The sequence below is a fragment of the Bufo bufo genome, chromosome 10 (genome assembly GCF_905171765.1).
Source record: "Bufo bufo chromosome 10, aBufBuf1.1, whole genome shotgun sequence".
Lineage (NCBI taxonomy): Eukaryota > Metazoa > Chordata > Amphibia > Anura > Bufonidae > Bufo > Bufo bufo.
In genome coordinates, this window is record NC_053398.1 from 4,456,171 (window position 1) to 4,476,017 (window position 19,847).

At 46.7% G+C, this 19,847-nt stretch overlaps 1 protein-coding gene across 1 annotated transcript in view; it reads left to right on the forward strand.

Annotated features, from left to right (window-relative positions):
* The window catches only part of LOC120980495, a 105,240-nt gene that overhangs the window by 65,497 nt on the left and 19,896 nt on the right, over window positions 1–19,847 (forward strand). The window contains exons 7-11 of the mRNA XM_040409631.1: window positions 3,952–4,311; window positions 11,895–12,203; window positions 14,007–14,321; window positions 14,941–15,246; window positions 15,535–15,849. Of these exons, the coding sequence (XP_040265565.1) occupies window positions 3,952–4,311; window positions 11,895–12,203; window positions 14,007–14,321; window positions 14,941–15,246; window positions 15,535–15,849 (1,605 nt within the window). The remainder of the gene's footprint in view (window positions 1–3,951; window positions 4,312–11,894; window positions 12,204–14,006; window positions 14,322–14,940; window positions 15,247–15,534; window positions 15,850–19,847) is intronic.

Here is a 19,847-nt window from a genome sequence, read left to right on the forward strand (position 1 = left end):
ATGAGTCCGCACCACTGCCCCTAGACTGACAATGGCTGGACAGAGAGGTCTCGTTTCTTTCTCTTAGACGCCTGTCAAGGCGTACCGCCAATGACATGGCAGACTCTAAGGACGTTGGTCTCTCATGGAAAGCAAACGCATCTTTCAATCTCTCTGAGAGACCATGACAGAACTGACTCCGGAGTGCAGCATCATTCCAACCCGAATCAGCTGCCCATCTCCGAAATTCAGAACAATAAAGCTCCGCAGACAGTTTGTTCTGGCATAAAACACGTAAGTTAGATTCGGCCAGAGCAACACGATCCGGGTCATCATAAATCTGCCCCAGGGCCACAAAAAATCTTTCCACGGATCGAAGGGAGGGATCCCCTGATGGCAGCGAAAAAGCCCAAGTCTGAGCATTACCCCTGAGCAGGGAGATGACAATCCTCACCCTCTGCTCCTGATTACCAGAGGAGTGGGGACACAAGCAAAAATTGAGTTTGCATGCCTCTCTGAAGCGAACAAAATTCTCACTGCCCCCGGAGAACGTTTCCGGAAGTGAGACCTTTTGGCTCGCAACAGACTCCATGAGCCGGAGCAGAGCCCAATGCTTGAAGCTGAGTCATAGATTGACGGAGATCCGCTACTTCCAAAGAAAGACCCTGCATGCGGTCAACCAGGCCAGAAAGCGGATCCATGTCAAAAAAGGACGGTTTTGGTGGATTATAATGTCACGGCTGTATGTGAGCAACAATAGTATACACAGTAAAAGAGCTACTGACCGGACCCAAACTAGGGAGGATAAAGGGTGACCCCTGTCCGACCCTCAAAGCTCTCCCTATGCTGCTAAAGCACATGCCCGGATCCAAATGGCGGAACGAGGCATGCCCACGTGCCTAAGACTGATGACCACTGTAACCCCTACAATAGTGGAAGGGGCACGGCCACCGGTGCCCTACTCAGTATATGGAGGGAACCGTGGCCACCTCAGATCCAGTCAGAAAATAATCAGGTACACAACAATGTCTGTACACTTAGCTGAAGGTGTTGCAGCCGCAGAGAAGACGGATCCAAGGACAGCTGGCAATATCCGGAGTGCTTGCTGCAGCAGAACACAGGTCCAGTGAACTGATAGCTACAAGTGAAGATACTAAAGCAAGAGCTACCACTGAAATGAGAACTATAATCCACGCCCTACAATAGGAGGAGGGGTGATATAAAGAGAGGGAAATCAAACGCATGAGGAACAGCTGGGAGGAAGGAAACCAAAAGTAAACAGAGCAGTGAGAACTCCTCCCAGCTCTAGTAGTGACATCATCACAGGGGTGGAGAAACAGAGCTGTGAGAACGTCCCAAAGCTCTGGTAGTGACAGGTACATATGATTTTTTGTTGCTCTATATTACACTTTTTGTGAGGCAAGGTAACAAGAAATAGCTGTTTTGGCACCGTTTTTATTTTTTGTTATTTACAACATTCATCTGACAGGTTATATCATGTGGTATTTTTATAGAGCAGGTTATTACGGACGCGGCGATACCTAATATGTCAACTTTTTTTTATTTATGTAAGTTTTACACAATTATTTCAATTTTTAAACAAAAAAAATCATGTTTTAGTGTCTCCATTGTCCGAGAGCCATAGTTTTTTCAGTTTTTGGGCGATTATCTTGGGTAGGGTATGATTTTTGCGGGATGAGATGACAGTTTGATTGGCACTATTTTGGGGTGCGTATGACTTTTTGATCGCTTGCTATTACACTTTTTGTGACATAAGGTGACAAATGGCTTTTTTTACAATTTTTTTTTTTACGGTATTGATATTTTTATAGAGCAGGTTATTATGGACGCGGCGATACCTAATATGTGTAGTGCATTTTATTTTATTTTTAATCAGTGATAAATGTGTTGTGTATATATATATATATATATATATTGTACTGTACTTATATATATATATATATTGTACTGTACTTTACAAAGTCTGATCAGACTTCTGCCTTTAGCAGAAGTCTGATCAGCACCATGGACAGCCGGAAGCCTGTAAAGGCGTCCAGTTGCCATGGTAACCATCACTCGCTGCCACAACAGAGCAGCGGGAGAGGGAGGGGAGCCGCCTCACTCTCCCATCGGGGCTGAAAAGGCACAGCAGCCCCCGATGGGAGAGGGAGGGAGCTCCCTCCCTGTTAACTCCTTCCATACAGCGGTCCCTACGGACCTCAGCATGAAAGGGGTTAAACGGCTGACATCACAGCACAGATGTCAGCCGTTTCAAGCAGAGTGTCAGCAATGTGCTGACACTCTGCTTGATAACCGCTCGGCCATCCTGAAAATGAGAGGGGGCGCCCCCCCATCACTGCCCGCACCTCTACCCCTGCACAGCCTGCCAGCAGTTAACAATGAGGGCTGCAGGGGGGGGGGGGGTTAAAAATAAGAATTTAGGTAATTTTGAAGTTTCTGATCTGAACTGACCTGCGGTTTGCAGCGATCGCCGATAGAGGGGGGTCAGCAGGCACCCAGTTCCGATCACCGCCCGCCGGTGATCGGAACTACACAGGACGTACAGGTACATCCTGTGTCCTTAAGTACCAGGACATCAGGGCATACCTGTACGCCCTGTGTCCGTAACAGGTTAAAGGGGCGTTCACTGTGGATGTTATTGTTAAGGGGGCAGGCCGCTGTGGAGGTCACTGTTAAAGGGGTAGGCACTGTGGAGGTCACTGTTAAGTCAGCAGGGTACTGTGAGGTCACTGTTAAGGGAACGGGGTACTGAGGCGGTCACTGTTAAAGGGACGGGTGCTGTGGAGGTCTCTGTTAAGGGGGCAGGGAACAGTGGAGGTCACAGATAAGAGGAAGGTCCCCTATGGAGGTCAGTGTTAAGGGGCGGGTTGCTGTATAGGTCACTATTAAGGGGACGGTCCCCTATGGAGGTCAGTTTTAAGGGGCGGGGTGCTGTATAGGTCACTGTTAAGGGGGTGGGCCCCTGAGGAGGTCAATGTCAAGGGAGTGGGGTGCTGTGAAACTCACTGTTAAAGGGGCGGGCTGCTGTGAAGGTCAAAGTGAAGGGGATGGGCACTGTGGGGGGGGCAGTGTTAAGGGGTGAGGGGCTGTGAAGTTCACTGTCAAGGTGGTGGGGTGCTGTAGAGGTCACTGTTATGGGGGATACTGTCTATCTTTTAACGACACACAGAAACATTAAATGAAATAGATGTAATATACCTGAGCGAAGCCGGGTCTTTCTGCTAGTGTATATATATATATATATATATATATAGATGAAAAACGGACAGCACTCCAGGTAAAAGTAGATGGTGTTTATTCACCCATGTGGATGGCAACGTTTCAGCTCATACAAGAGCCTTTGTAGGCTTGACAAAGGCTCTTGTATGAGCTGAAACGTTGCCGCTTGACAAAGGCTCTTGTATGAGCTGAAACGTTGCCATCCACATGGGTGAATAAACACCATCTACTTTTACCTGGAGTGCTGTCCGTTTTTCATCTATTATTTACGGGGTAAGCTGCTACATCCCTGGACTTAGCACCCTTTCTGTGTTGTTCCTCCGGTGCCGCCATTGTTTTTCTTTTTTTTATATATATATATATATATATATATATATATATACGTTGAACTGTATTTTCTTAGTTTGATCTATGACCTGGGTGCAGCCGGAGACTTATGCCCCCTGCCCTACTTCTGTTTTAAACTGTGACCTGGAAGGGGCTCCTGTCTTGCCGCATGAGATGGGCCGGACTTCTGACCTGTGGTGGGGCAGTCCATCTTGATCTGTGACCTGCGCTGGTCTTGAGAAACATCCCTCTCTGTCCGGGATCTGACACAGACCTTCATGTCACAAGAAAATGACCATCTAATGATCCAAATACATCATTACGGATGTCAAAACTCTCTCGTGTATGGCCAGCAGGAAATTGAGGTAATAATGCCTAAATCAATATTTTTTGTTGGTCTTGCAGTTGCTCCGAGGCTATTAAAGATCTTCAGTCCACCATATATGACGCATGAGGTGCCGATGATGCTGGCTTGTCCCATAAATGGATTTAAATCAAAGACTTTAGAGATAACATGGCTGAAGAAGGACAAGGAGGACCAGGAGACCGAAATCGTAAGATGGGATTCTGATGATGGGGCCGAGGTGAAAGATGATGTCCATAATGTAATAAAGAGTGAGCATGACGACAAGTCCTACAGCATTTTAAGTACCTTAAAGGTAAAACCAACTGTGAACTGCGACGATGGAGTGAAATACATCTGTAGAACCTTCCACCCCGCGACAAGTCAATCGGCGGAACAAGCACTGGTCATGGCGGTCACAGGTGAGAGATACAGGGGGTACTGGGATACTACAGGTGAGAGGTACAGGGGGTATTGGGATACTACAGGTGAGAGATACAGGGGGTACTGGGATACTACAGGTGAGAGATACAGGGGGTACTGGGATACTACAGGTGAGAGGTACAGGGGGTATTGGGATACTACAGGTGAGAGGTACAGGGGGTATGGTGATACTACAGGTGAGAGGTACATGCAGGGCCGTCTTTAATATTGATTGGACGTGGGCAAGAATTTATTTGGGCCCCCTGGATCCCGCCTTCCCACACCCTAGCATGCGATCACGCCCTCCACCACAACGCACACACACACCTCGTAGAGTAGTAAACTTTAATAAGAACTGGTTCACAAATCAGTCCTTAGCTTGACCTATTTACCACCTGTAGCTTCTTTTAACTTCGGTCTTATTGTATATTAATATTAATAGTTATATGTTGTTGGAAGAACACACGTGAAGCGTATCAGTGTATCACACTGCTCCACAGCAACACAACTCACAGTAATGTGCGATGTGCAAGTACATCACAGATCACCTCAGCAATAAAATGCATAGAAAAGTGCAGTGTGTGACTATCGCAAGCTCAACAGCAATATAAGTCACAGGAATGTGCAGTGTGTGAGTATATCATAGCCAACCCACTGCTTTCCCATAGAGAAGCATTGGGAGGCTATTGCACACGCCTGGCTTCATAGAGATGCTTTGAATCAATGCATTTCTACGAGGAGTGTTTAGCATGAATTCCAGTGTTGCACGATGTGCAGCACTGGACTAGGAAGCCCCTCTAGTGGCAGTCTGATGAGTGGGCCGTCTGATGAGCGGCACTAGACGTGTTCCTTGGCAGTAATGTAAATACTGCCTTTTTTTCTGAAAAGGCAGTGTTTACATTAAAAAGCTCGCAGAGACATGCTATAGATACCAGAACTACTACGTTTAGCTGTTGTGGTTCTGGTGACTATAGTGTCCCTTAACCACCTCAGCCCCCATAGCTTAAACACACTTCTGACCTACAGTACTTTCACTGTTTATTGCTCGGTCATGCAACTTACCACCCAAATGAATTTTACCTCCTTTTCTTCTCACTAATAGAGCTTTCATTTGGTGGTATTTCATTGCTGCTGACATTTTTACTTTTTTTGTTATTAATCGAAATTTAACGATTTTTTTTGCAAAAAAATTACATTTTTCACTTTCAGTTGTAAAATTTTGCAAAAAAAACGACATCCATATATAAATTTTTCTCTAAATTTATTGTTCTACATGTCTTTGATTAAAAAAAAATGTTTGGGTAAAAAAAAATGGTTTGGGTAAAAGTTATAGCGTTTACAAACTATGGTACAAAAATGTGAATTTCCGCTTTTTGAAGCAGCTCTGACTTTCTGAGCACCTGTCATGTTTCCTGAGGTTCTACAATGGCCAGACAGTACAAATACCCCACAAATGACCCCATTTCGGAAAGTAGACACCCTAAGGTATTCGCTGATGGGCATAGTGAGTTCATAGAACTTTTTATTTTTTGTGCCAAGTTAGTGGAAAATGATGATTTTTTTATTTTATTTTTTTCTTACAAAGTCTCATATTCCACTAACTTGTGACAAAAAATAAAAACTTCCATGAACTCACTATGCCCATCAGCGAATACCTTGGGGTGTCTTCTTTCCAAAATGGGGTCACTTGTGGGGTAGTTATACTGCCCTGGGATTTTAGGGGCCCTAATGTGTGGTAAGTAGTTTGAAATCAAAATCTGTAAAAAATGGCCGGTGAAATCCAAAAGGTGCTCTTTGGAATGTGGGCCCCTTTGCCCACCTAGGCTGCAAAAAAGTGTCACACATGTGGTATCTCCGTACTCAGGAGAAGTTGGGCAATGTGTTTTGGGGTGTCATTTTACATATACTCATGCTGGGTGAGATAAATATCTTGGTCAAATGCCAACTTTGTATAAAAAAAATGGGAAAAGTTGTCTTTTGCCAAGATATTTCTCTCACCCAGCATGGGTATATGTAAAATGACACCCCAAAACACATTGCCCAACTTCTCCGGAGTACGGAGATACCACATGTGTGACACTTTTTTGCAGCCTAGGTGGGCAAAGGGGCCCACATTCCAAAGAGCACCTTTCGAATTTCACCGGCCATTTTTTTTTACAGATTTTGATTTCAAACTACTTACCACACATTAGGGCCCCTAGAATCCCAGGGCAGTATAACTACCCCACAAGTGACCCCATTTTGGAAAGAAGACACCCCAAGGTATTCGCTGATGGGCATAGTGAGTTCATGGAAGTTTTTATTTTTTGTCACAAGTTAGTGGAATATGAGACTTTGTTAGAAAAAAAAAAAATCATCATTTTCCGCTAACTTGTGACAAAAAATAAAAAATTCGCGGAACTCGCCATGCCCCTCACGGAATACCTTGGGGTGTCTTCTTTCCAAAATGGGGTCACTTGTGGGGTAGTTATACTGCCCTGGCATTCTAGGGGCTCAAATGTGTGGTAAGTAGTTTGAAATCAAAATCTGTACAAAATGGCCGGTGAAATCCGAAAGGTGCTCTTTGGAATGTGGCCCCCTTTGCCCACCTAGGCTGCAAAAAAGTGTCACACATGTGGTATCTCCGTACTCAGGAGAAGTTGGGCAATGTGTTTTGGGGTGTCATTTTACATATACCCATGCTGGGTGAGAGAAATATCTCAGCAAAAGACAACTTTTCCCTTTTTTTATAAAAAGTTGGCATTTGACCAAGATATTTATCTCACCCAGCATGGGTATATGTAAAATGACACCCCAAAACACATTCCCCAACTTCTCCTGAGTACGGCGATAGCACATGTGTGACACTTTTTTGCAGCCTAGATGCGCAAAGGTGCCCAAATTCCTTTTAGGAGGGCATTTTTAGACATTTGGATTCCAGACTTCTTCTCACGCTTTAGGGCCCCTAAAAAGCCAGGGCAGTATAAATACCCCACATGTGACCCCATTTTGGAAAGAAGACACCCCAAGGTATTCAATGAGGGGCATGGCGAGTTCATAGAAAAAAAAAAATTTTGGCACAAGTTAGCGGAAATAGATTTTTTTAGTTTTTTCTCACAAAGTTTCCCTTTCCGCTAACTTGAGACAAAAATTTCAATCTTTCATGGACTCAATATGCCCCTCAGCGAATACCTTGGGGTGTCTTCTTTCCAAAATGGTGTTATTTGTGGGGTGTTTGTACTGCCCTGGCATTTGAGGGTCTCCGCAATCATTACATGTATGGCCAGCATTAGGAGTTTCTGCTATTCTCCTTATATTGAGCATACGGGTAATGAGATTTTTTTTTTCCGTTCAGCCTCTGGGCTGAAAGAAAAAAATGAACGGCACAGATTTCTTCATTCGCATCGATCAATGTGGATGAAAAAATCTCTGCCAAAAAAAAAAAAAGGAGGGGAAAGGCGTCTGCCAGGACATAGGAGCTCCGCCCAACATCCATACCCACTTAGCCCGTATGCCCTGGCAAACCCGATTTCTCCATTCACATCAATCGATGTGGATGAATAAATCATTGCCGGGATTATTTTTTTTTTTTATATATATATATATATATATATATATATATATATATATATACAAAGTGTTTGCCAAAGCATATGAACACCGCCGCCTTCTCAGCTCATATGCCTCGACAAACGTATCTTTTACTGCAGAGGAGAAATCTCGTCTTGCAGCGCCGCATACACCGACTTGTGTGTAATCTGACAGCAGCGCAATGCTTCTGTCCGAATGCACATCAGTGCTGCAGCTAGTCGATCGGTTGGTCCACCTGGAAGGTATAAAAAAACAAAACAAAAAAGAAAAAACCAGACCGCAACGCAATAAATTTTATTAACTTTATAATAACTTTTGAACAGAACATAAACTTTTTTTTTACTTTTTGAACTGAAGTTAACTTTTTTGCTTACTGGTGTTTGTTTGTTTTTTTTGTTTTTTTTACCTTTTATAGGACGAACCTCTCCTTCCCCATGGGACAATGTGCAAAGCGCAAATCGCCCAAAGATGTGGCGAAGTACATTATGCACTTTATCCCAGGTGAAAGGAGAGGTTTGCAGCAGCTGTGAGTAAAAGGGCCCTAATAGCCCTGTGTGCCTGTCCTGTGAGATGCAATCCCTATGCTAAGTGTACCTGTGTGTGGTACTTCCGGAAACACTCTCCAAAGCATAGGGCAGGGTGGTCAGGACAGTCAGGACAGAAATAGGGGGTGTCACGCCTTATTCCACTCCTGCTACAGACACGACATCTTTTTCAGGGTGACGGTTGGGTTGAGGTACCAGGAACGACACTGGGGAAATGTCGCTCGTGTAGACGGCTCACTACACTGGTGGATGGGGCCACGGAACCTTCTGGATACAGGAGGTTCTCGATGATCTCTTCCTGGAATTTGAGGAAGGATCGTGTTCTCCCAGCCTTACTGTAGAGAACAAAACTATTATACAGAGCCAATTGAATTAAATATACAGACACCTTCTTATACCAGCGTCTGGTGCGTCGGGAAACTAAATACGGAGACAACATCTGGTCATTGAAGTCCACCCCTCCCATGAGCGCATTATAGTCGTGGACTGAGAGGGGCTTTTCAATGACACGGGTTGCTCGCTCAATTTGTATTGTCGTGTCTGCGTGAATGGAGGAGAGCATGTAAACGTCACGCTTGTCTCTCCATTTCACCGCGAGCAGTTCTTCGTTACACAAGGCAGCCCTCTCCCCCCTTGCAAGACGGGTGGTAACGAGCCGTTGGGGGAAGCCCACGCGACTAGTTCGCGCGGTGCTACAGCAGCCAATCTGTTCTAGGAACAAATGCCTGAAGAGGGCCACACTTGTGTAGAAATTGTCCACATAAAGATGGTGCCCCTTGCCAAATAAGGGTGACACCAAGTCCCAGACTGTCTTCCCACTGCTCCCCAGGTAGTCAGGGCAACCGACCGGCTCCAGGGTCTGATCTTTTCCCTCATAGATCCGAAATTTGTGGGTATAGCCTGTGGCCCTTTCACAGAGCTTATACAATTTGACCCCATACCGGGCGCGCTTGCTTGGGATGTATTGTTTGAAGCCAAGGCGCCCGGTAAAATGTATTAGGGACTCGTCTACGCAGATGTTTTGCTCTGGGGTATAGAAATCTGCAAATTTCTGGTTGAAGTGGTCTATGAGGGGCCGAATTTTGTGGAGCCGGTCAAAAGCTGGGTGGCCTCTGGGACGGGAGGTGGTGTTGTCGCTAAAGTGCAGGAAGCGCAGGATGGCCTCAAATCGTGCCCTGGACATAGCAGCAGAGAACATGGGCATGTGATGAATCGGGTTCGTGGACCAATATGACCGCAATTCATGCTTTTTGGTTAGACCCATGTTGAGGAGAAGGCCCAGAAAAATTTTAATTTCGGAAACTTGGACTGGTTTCCACCGGAAAGGCTGGGCATAAAAGCTTCCCGGGTTGGCAGATATAAATTGAGTGGCATACCGATTTGTTTCTGCCACGACTAAGTCCAAGAGCTCCGCAGTCAAGAACAGCTCAACCCGAACTCCAGACTGGGCGGTGAAAGGGGGAACTATTGGTGCGGCTGAAGTTGGTGACTGCCAATCAGGGTTTGCCAGCACCTCAGGGATTCTAGGGGCTCTACGGGCCTGTCTGTGCGGTGGCTGCGACGGGGTAACTACTGCACGTGCCACCGTACCAGCTTCAACTGCCCTTCTGGTGCTCGCCACTTCACCATGTTGTACGGCAGTGCTGGTACTAGGTCCCACTCTGCTGCTCTTGAAGCGGATTCTGCGCAACCTGTGGTCTAGCGACACAGGGCCGGGTACGCCTGGTGGTATCAGGGACCTCAACCTCCTCGTCCGAACTTTGGGTCAGACTGCCGCTGCTTTCTACAGGTTCATATTCTGACCCGCTGGATTCGTCAGATGAGGGTTCCCATTCCTCATCCGACTGGGTCAGAAGCCTCTTCAGAAGAATACCCCCTGTTTGACATTTGGTCAACTAAATTTAGGGGGTATTCCCTGAGACTACCCAAGAAAAAAAAGCAAGCCTGTCTTACAAATGGGAAGCTAGCGAAGTACCGGAGGCCGCTGCGGTTGATAAAAAATATCAAAACTGTTTTTTTTTTTATCGCCGCAGCGCTTGTAAAGTGATTGTGCAGTGATCAAAAAAAATAAAAAATGTTGTCACTGCGGCGGGGCGGGCGTGGGTGAACGCACGTGTGGGCGACCGATCAGGCCTGATCGGGCAAACACTGCGTTTTGGGTGGAGGGTGAACTAAGGTGACACTAATACTATTATAGATCTGACTGTGATTAGTTCTGATCACTTACAGATACTATAAAAGTACAAATGCTGATTAGCGATACGCTAATCAGCGAATCAGTGACTGCGGTGCGGTGGGCTGGGCGCTAACCGATCGCTAACTACCTAACCAAGGGGCCTAAACTATCCTAAAACCTAACAGTCAATACCAGTGAAAAAAAAAAAGTGACAGTTTACACTGATCACTTTTTTCCCTTTCATTAGTGATTGACAGGGGTGATGGGGGGTGATCTGGGGGCTAAGGGTGGTGATGGTGTCTACTCACTGTGATGTCTGCTCCTCTGCTGGAACCAACCGACCAAAAGGACCAGCAGAGGAGCAGAGAAGCCATTTAACACATGTGTTAGATGGCTTGTGATTTGATTTTTTAAAAATCAGCAACCTGCCAGCGACGATCATTGGCTGGCAGGTTGCTGACGAAATACTCCTCTAACTTTTGCCGGCCCGCGATGCGCATGCGCGGGCCGGCTTTGAGCGAAATCTTGCGTCTCGCGAGATGACGCGTATATGCGTGACTCTGCCTGCAGCTGCCGCCTCCGGAACGCGATCCTGCGTTAGGCGGTTAAAGGGCTTCTGTCACCCCACTAAACTCAGCACTCCCTCAGTGCGCCTGCGCCGATGACGTCACCGAAAGAGAAGACGTCATCGGCGTCAATTTCCGCTAACTTGAGGTGTTCAGATGCCGATGAATTTCTGTTACACTGTCCCTGTGTGTGAGAGTTCTGTGCCACTAACAGACGCCCCGCTGTTAGTGTGCCACCAACAGACGCCCCGCTGTTAGTGTGCCACCAACAGACGCCCCGCTGTTAGTATGCCACCAACAGACGCCCCGCTGTTAGTGTGCCACCCCTATATTAGGGTCCCAGACACAGATGTCCCTATATTAGTGTGCCACCCGCAGACACCCCTATATTAGTGTGCCACCCGCAGACACCCCTATATTAGTGTGCCAGACACAGATGTCCCTATATTAGTGTGCCATCCGCAGACACCCCGATATTAGGGTCCCAGACACAGATGTTCCCATATTAGTGCGTCGGTCACAGACCATTAACCGATGAGCAGCATTTAGTATTGAACTTGGAACAGGTGCCTATTCTTATCATCTGTCCAGGGATTTAGAGAGGAGCCCGGTGATGGGTCACAGTCCTCCAGGGCGATCCTCCAGGTCCTGATACTAATCACAGGAAGAAATGATCCTTAATGTAGAATGATATCCAGCCTGATGACGATGTGATGTTCCCTCAGCTGTTCCTGTGCTGGATCCCATACAGCAGACAAAGGACAAGCTCCACGTGAAGGAGGAGATGAATCTGACCTGTAAGATCCATTCATTTTACCCGGCACCTATAGAGGTCACATGGTGCACAGAAGATGGACTGGTGCTGAACTCTACCCTCTCCGACCCCCTCCCTGACCCGGCTGGTCTGTACCAGGTCACCAGCTCCATGAATTACTGTCCAACATTGAAGGACCTGAAAAAGACATTCACGTGTGAAGTGAGACATGGAAGTACTGGAGTCACGAGAAAAACTACGTGGAAACTGGAAGATCTGAGTGAGTAGTAGAAGAGTATAAAATATAAAATGACACTATATGGAGTTCAATATCAGGCCCCACGTCTTCATTACTGACTTCAGTATTCCATTCAGTGACATTGCGACAGGTGTATAACATCCAGTGAATCCAGTACATGCAGTCTGCCTTTGCACTGTATATATACACACAGTATACGCATTACCACAGTGTATAACATCCAGATCCCGACCATGCAGTCTACCATTACCACAGGTGTATAACATCCAGCCTCTAGCCATGCAGTCTACCATTACCACAGTGTATAACATCCAGCCCCTAGCCACGCACTCATGGTCCCCATTCTTTCATCCATATAATGTTTATATTGGAATGGTAATATCTTATTTTCAATGTTACTCTGTATATGACACCTGTTATTCTATATTGTACACAGACTCCATACTGTATATGACACCTGTTATTGTATATCACACATCACTGACTCCATACTGTACTGTATATGGCACCTGTTATTCTATATCACACATCGCTGACTCCATACTGTACTGTATATGACACCTGTTATTCTATATCACACATCGCTGACTCCATACTGTACTGTATATGACACCTGTTATTCTATATCACACATCGCTGACTCCATACTGTACTGTATATGACACCTGTTATTCTATATCGCACTTTGCGTACTCCATACTGTACTGTATATGACACCTGTTGTTCTATATCACACATCGCTGACTCCATACTGTACTGTATATGACACCTGTTATTCTATATCACACATCGCTGACTCCATACTGTACTGTATATGACACCTGTTATTCTATATCACACATCGCTGACTCCATACTGTACTGTATATGACACCTGTTATTCTATATCACACATCGCTGACTCCATACTGTACTGTATATGACACCTGTTATTCTATATCACACATCGCTGACTCCATACTGTACTGTATATGACTTCTGTTATTCTATATCGCACATCGCTGACTCCATACTGTACTGTATATGACACCTGTTATTCTATATTGCACATCACTGACTCCATACTGTACTGTATATGACACCTGTTATTCTATATCACACATCGCTGACTCCATACTGTACTGTATATGACACCTGTTATTCTATATCACACATTGCTGACTCCATACTGTACTGTATATGACACCTGTGATTCTATATCACACATCGCTGACTCCATACTGTACTGTATATGACACCTGTTATTCTATATCACACATCTGACTCCATACTGTACTGTATATGACACCTGTTATTCTATATCACACATCGCTGACTCCATACTGTACTGTATATGACACCTGTTATTCTATATCGCTGACCCCATACTCTACTGTACTGTATATGACACCTGTTGTTCTATATCACACATCGCTGACTCCATACTGTACTGTATATGACACCTGTTATTCTATATCGCACATCGCTGACTCCATACTGTACTGTATATGACACCTGGTATTCTATATCACACATCGCTGACCCCACACTGTACTGTATATGACACCTGTTATTCTATATCACACATCGCTGACTCCGTACTGTACTGTATATGACACCTGGTATTCTATATCACACATCGCTGACTCCGTACTGTACTGTATATGACACCTGGTATTCTATATCACACATCGCTGACTCCATACTGTACTGTATATGACACCTGTTATTCTATATCACACATCACTGACTCCATACTGTACTGTATATGACACCTGTTATTCTATATCACACATCGCTGACCCCATACTTTACTGTATATATAATTATATTTTCCGTCTTGCAGTTTCACCGCCCACGCTGTCAGATATTTCTTGTATTCCCCCGTCTCCTGAGCCTGGTACATCGGTGACCTTATCCTGCGATGTCAGTGACTTGTACCCTGAAGACTTTACATTCTGTTGGTATAATGGTGTATATCGGATATCAGAAAAGAAGTACAAAAAAGAGACTTTTCAGAAGGATCCGGAGTCTGGTTCTTTCAGGGGAACCGTACAGTTGATGTGGACGACGGACACTGGTTATAATGAGCGGGATTTCCGTCTGGATCTGATGCACTGCGGAAAGAATATTGAAAGAAAATTTACAATGAACCTGGAAGGTAATTATCAGACCAGTCCTGTACTGGGAATGGGTTATGCTTGTCATGCTTCTCCTATCAGCACCACACTGATTATATTATAAAGCTACAGCCGGTGTGCTACTAAGGCGCACAAACACGCTTGATAAAGGGCTATATGTGTCCTAAGCCCAAAACGTTGCTTCCCCGATGTGCACTAACTTGTCTGGCTGAATACAGTCTTTCACTTGAACTCCGCTTATACTGGAGTGCTGTCTGAAAACGATGCACCTACAGTATAAATTAAAATTTTATAATGTCCACGATGGGGATTATAGTCCTGGATGAATTCATTCTGCAGAGGCTCCTGTGGCGCCTGCAGCACTAGGCTCCGGGTGTAACACGTATTTTGTATGTTCTCCTCATCTTCCCTTTACTTTCCTCTTAGTTTTCTCTAAAATCATCCAGATAAATCAGTTACCTCTTCTGTTCCTGTCATTCCTCATGGGGACAATGTGCGGCCGTATCCCGCTGGAGTCCAGACATCTTGTGAGGCAATAGTCAGAGACCCTTGTAATCTGACAGGAGGGGGATCTAGGCCGGCACCCCGTAAAACCTGCATATAACATTCATTTACTGTACAATTAAAATGTCTTCTCAGGATCCCCAGTCCTTAGTGACATCACCAGCGAGCCCAGTGACCCCAGATACGGCCAGTCTGTGACTCTGCGCTGCAAGGTGACCAACGTAAACCCGAAAGATGTAGAGGTGAAGTGGTTAAAGAGCGATAAACCCCTGGAGAGCGGACAAGGAGTAGCGAAGCAAATCCCTGAGGAGGACGGGTCCGTATCCTGCTCCCTGCAGATCATGGCTACAGCCCTGGACTGCGCCAAAGCGTACACCTGCTCTGTGAAGCCCAAGAACATGACAGCGACGCTCAAGAAGACCCATTATATAAAGCTCCCGGGTAAGAAACTGTTCTGAGACTGAGATTAGTAAATTATAGAAAAATGTGCCTTCTGTAAGGTGGAAACCCTGTGACCATATAAAAGGTACAATAAAGGCCACTCCACCTGCAGGCAGCACTCCTGGAGATCTGAAGGCGGCCAAACATATTGGAAAGTTGAAGTCATTTTCAGCAGAGTAGGGCAGATCAGGAGATGCAAGCGCCACTTATCTCAAGGAGTTGTGATGTCTCCTCGCTGCAGGTGCACAGGTGAACGCAGTAATCTTTCTCTCTCTTGGTTTCTTGCAGATAAAGTACCAAAGTTTTCAGACATAAGTGTGCGGCCGGAGAGACCTGTCGCAGGGAAGGAAGCCACATTCACAGTGACCATATCTGGATTCACACCAGACATTCACGTGAAATGGTATAAAGGGTTCGACCCGTTTCCCAGCGACTTTGTCACCACATCAGATCCACGGATTGGAAAGGACTCTCTATGCACTTGTTCCAGCAGCCTGAGGTTCACTCCCAAGGACAAAGACCATGAGGCGGTCATCCGCTGTGAGGTGGCACATTCTGTCACTAAGAAAGTATATGAGCAGCTGTACACCCTGCGCCTCTCAGGTAAGTGCACTCTGATTTCACAAAATAGAAAGTCGTACAGTTACAAGAAATGTTTAGTGAACCGATTGTAACTTCCTGGATTTCTGCGCGGATTTCTAATCAAATGTGGTCTGATTGTAATCGAAGTCACAATTACACTGTCGAGCAAAAGGGTAACAATGCTTTGCACTTTTGACTTTCAGATCTCACCATCCACTACAGCTTTGAACGTGAGACACCCATCATCTTACAGACAGTCATCTGGGCTATCTCATACATAAATTTCAGATATTTAGCTTTTGATTAGCTGTGCAGATTCTTGTCATGTAACTGCATTGTTACTGTTTTGCTCCTAAAATTATACATTTTAATTTTGTTATTTTGTAAATCCACCTTTATTTTTTAACACTGCCTGAATCCTTTCTGGGCATGCTCTCGATCAAATTCAAGCATGATCAAATCATTTACCAGGTCTCTTCTACACATTCCCAATGTTGGTGCATACTGGTCAACTCACTAGGGTACAAATACAGCTTTTTCTTCAACTCTACCCACAAGTGTTGGATTGGGTTGAGGTCTGGGGACTGTGGAGGCCAATCTAGCCACTCTACTTCATTGTCATTGAACCATTTGTTTGCCAATCTCATTGTGTGCTTTGGATCCTCTCCCCTGCAGCACTGACCTGGTGGACACACTCATCTCTTCTCCTCCTCCAATCAATCCTCTCCCCTGCAGCCCTGACCTGGTGGACACACTGACCTCTCCTCCCAGTGCTGGACAACCATCCTCTCCCCTGCAGCACTGACCTGGTGGACACACTCGCCTCTCCTCCTCCTCCAATCCTCTCCCCTGCAGCTCTGACCTGGTGGACACACTCATCTCTTCTCCTCCTCCAATCAATCCTCTCCCCTTCAGCCCTGACCTGGTTGACACACTCACCTCTTCTCCTCCCCCTCCTCCTCCTCCAATCATCTCCCCTGCAGCCCTGACCTGGTGGACACACTGACTTCTCCTCCCAGTGCTGGACAACCATCCTCTCCCCTGCAGCCCTGACCTGGTGGACACACTCACCTCTCCTCCTTCTCCAATCCTCTCCCCTGCAGCTCTGACCTGGTGGACACACTGACCTCTCCTTCCAGTGCTGGACAGTAATCCTCTCCCCTGCAGCCCTGACCTGGTGGACACACTGACCTCTCCTCCCAGTGCTGGACAACCATCCTCTCCCCTGCAGCCCTGACCTGGTGGACACACTGACCTCTCCTCCTCCTCCAATCCTCTCCCCTGCAGCCCTGACCTGGTGGACACACTGACCTCTCCTCCCAGTGCTGGACAACCATCCTCTCCCCTGCAGCCCTGACCTGGTGGACACACTGACCTCTCCTCCTCCTCCAATCCTCTCCCCTGCAGCCCTGACCTGGTGGACACACTGACCTCTCCTCCCAGTGCTGGACAACCATCCTCTCCCCTGCAGCCCTGACCTGGTGGACACACTCACCTCTCCTCCTCCTCCAATCCTCTCCCCTGCAGCCCTGACCTGGTGGACACACTGACCTCTCCTCCCAGTGCTGGACAACCATCCTCTCCCCTGCAGCCCTGACCTGGTGGACACACTGACCTCTCCTCCTCCTCCAATCCTCTCCCCTGCAGCCCTGACCTGGTGGACACACTGACCTCTCCTCCCAGTGCTGGACAACCATCCTCTCCCCTGCAGCCCTGACCTGGTGGACACACTGACCTCTCCTCCTCCTCCAATCCTCTCCCCTGCAGCCCTGACCTGGTGGATACACTCACCTACCCTCCCAGTGCTGGACAGTCATCCTCTCCAGAAACACTTGAAACCAGAATCTGAGTACATTTTATCAGTAATCAATGCAAAAGGGTTCACTTACTTTTTCCGTACGCCTCCCCAACGGCACTAAGCAGGAGGGTACCCCGCCTCCCAGGGACAGGAAACAACGTAGAGAACAAAGTTTAAAAGCCTCCTCCTCTTTACCTTCTCCAGTTGTTTCCTGTCCCTCGGGGATGAGGTAGAGAACTAGCGGGTTCCCCTGCTATCTTCTTCCCCCAGCCTTGGGTAAGTATTCCCTGACATTCAGGAGGGCTGTGGCAGAGCAGCAGAGTTTAGGGACAAGAGATGGTTCCCGCTGTTTGCTTCGGCTTAAGTCCTTCTTTCAGGGCAGCCCCAGGCAGCAACGGCTCATATCGGAGCCTACAGAGGGGACGGACGGCGCGAGACACTGTTGGGCCGAAATCTCGCGAGATCGGGTCACATGGTCACGGCAGATCCCGTGAGACTTCTCGGCTGTACCATGTGACCAGGAAGTAATTAAGCAGCAATATGGAGATCCGGACGCCATGCAGAGCATCTTGGCGTTCCGGATTAGACACTCACTATGTTGCTCCCCGTGGAGAAGCCGTCCGATAGCCCTAAGGCCCTCAGCCCGGTAAGCCTCCTCTTGGGAGAGAATTATTTTTCTATCTTCACACTTGTGCCACTGTTTGGTTCACTGGTGGAGGTTCCCCACTCATTTCCTACTCCTTAGTTAGGAGTTGTTTTCTATGCTTTCAGAGCAGAGATGCTGGAAGGAGTGGGGAAACTACGCAGAAAAAGAAATGTGCAATTTGTAAAAAGCAGTTGGCAGGTCACAGTAAGAGACCTATCTGCCAGAAATGCACAGACAAGATCATGTCTGAAGAGGCCCCTTCCTTGGTGGATAATCTGAGAACCATCATTAGAGAAGAAGTCAGCTCGGCCGTTGAGGCAAAAATAGCCTCCCTACCCCAGAAACCCTCCACTTCTAGATCTAATATAGAACTCCAGATGGATTGGGACCTGGAGGTATCAGAAGACATGCATTCTTCCGAGTCAGCCTCTTCCTCTGAGGATGAAGCAGGCAGTCCCCTGTGTTCAATAGAAGAAACAGACTCTCTGCTAAAGGCAATTAGATCCACCTTAAATATTGAGGAGTCAAGAGGGATCCAGTCCGTTCAAGATCAGATATTCAAGGGTCTAGGAGATAGGAAGAAAATAGTTTTTCCGGTCCATGACAACATTAAAAAACTTATTTCTGAAGAATGGAAGGATCCTGAAAAAATGGCTGGTACATCTAAAGTATTTAAAAGGAAATATCCCTTTAACGAGGATGACTTAGCCCACTCGGCTAAAACTCCCAAAGTAGATACGCCTATAGCCAGAATTTCAAAAAAAGCATCCCTGCCATTTGAAGACGTAGGGCTCTTAAAAGACACCATGGATAAAAAGTGTGAATCAGTGCTAAAAAGGTCCTGGGAATCTAATACCGCTATGTTAAGACCAAGCATTGCAGCTACTTAGGGCTCTTTCACACTTGCGTTCTTTTCTTCCGGCATAGAGTTCCGTCGTCGGGGCTCTATGCCGGAAGAATCCTGATCAGTTTTATCCTAATGCATTCTGAATGGAGAGAAATCCGTTCAGGATGCATCAGGATGTCTTCAGTTCCGGACCGGAACGTTTTTTGGCCGGAGAAAATACTGCAGCATGCTGCGCTTTTTGCTCCGGCCAAAAATCCTGAACACTTGCCGCAAGGCCGGATCCAGAATTAATGCCCATTGAAAGGCATTAATCCTGATCCGGCCTTAAGCTAAACGTCGTTTCGGTGCATTGCCGGATCCGACGTTTAGCTTTTTCTGAATGGTTACCATGGCTGCCGGGACGCTAAAGTCCTGGCAGCCATGGTAAAGTGCAGTGGGAAGCGGGGGAGCAGTATACTTACCGTCCGTGCGGCTCCCCGGGCGCTCCAGAGTGACGTCAGGGCGCCCCACGCGCATGGATCACGTGATCACATGGATCACGTCATCCATGCGCATGGGGCGCTCTGACGTCATTCTGGAGCGCCCCGGGAGCCGCACGGACTGTAAGTATACTGCTCCCCCGCTCCCCACTACTACTATGGCAACCAGGACTTTAATAGCGTCCTGGCTGCCATAGTAACACTGAACGCATTTTGAAGACGGATCCGTCTTCAAATGCTTTCAGTTCA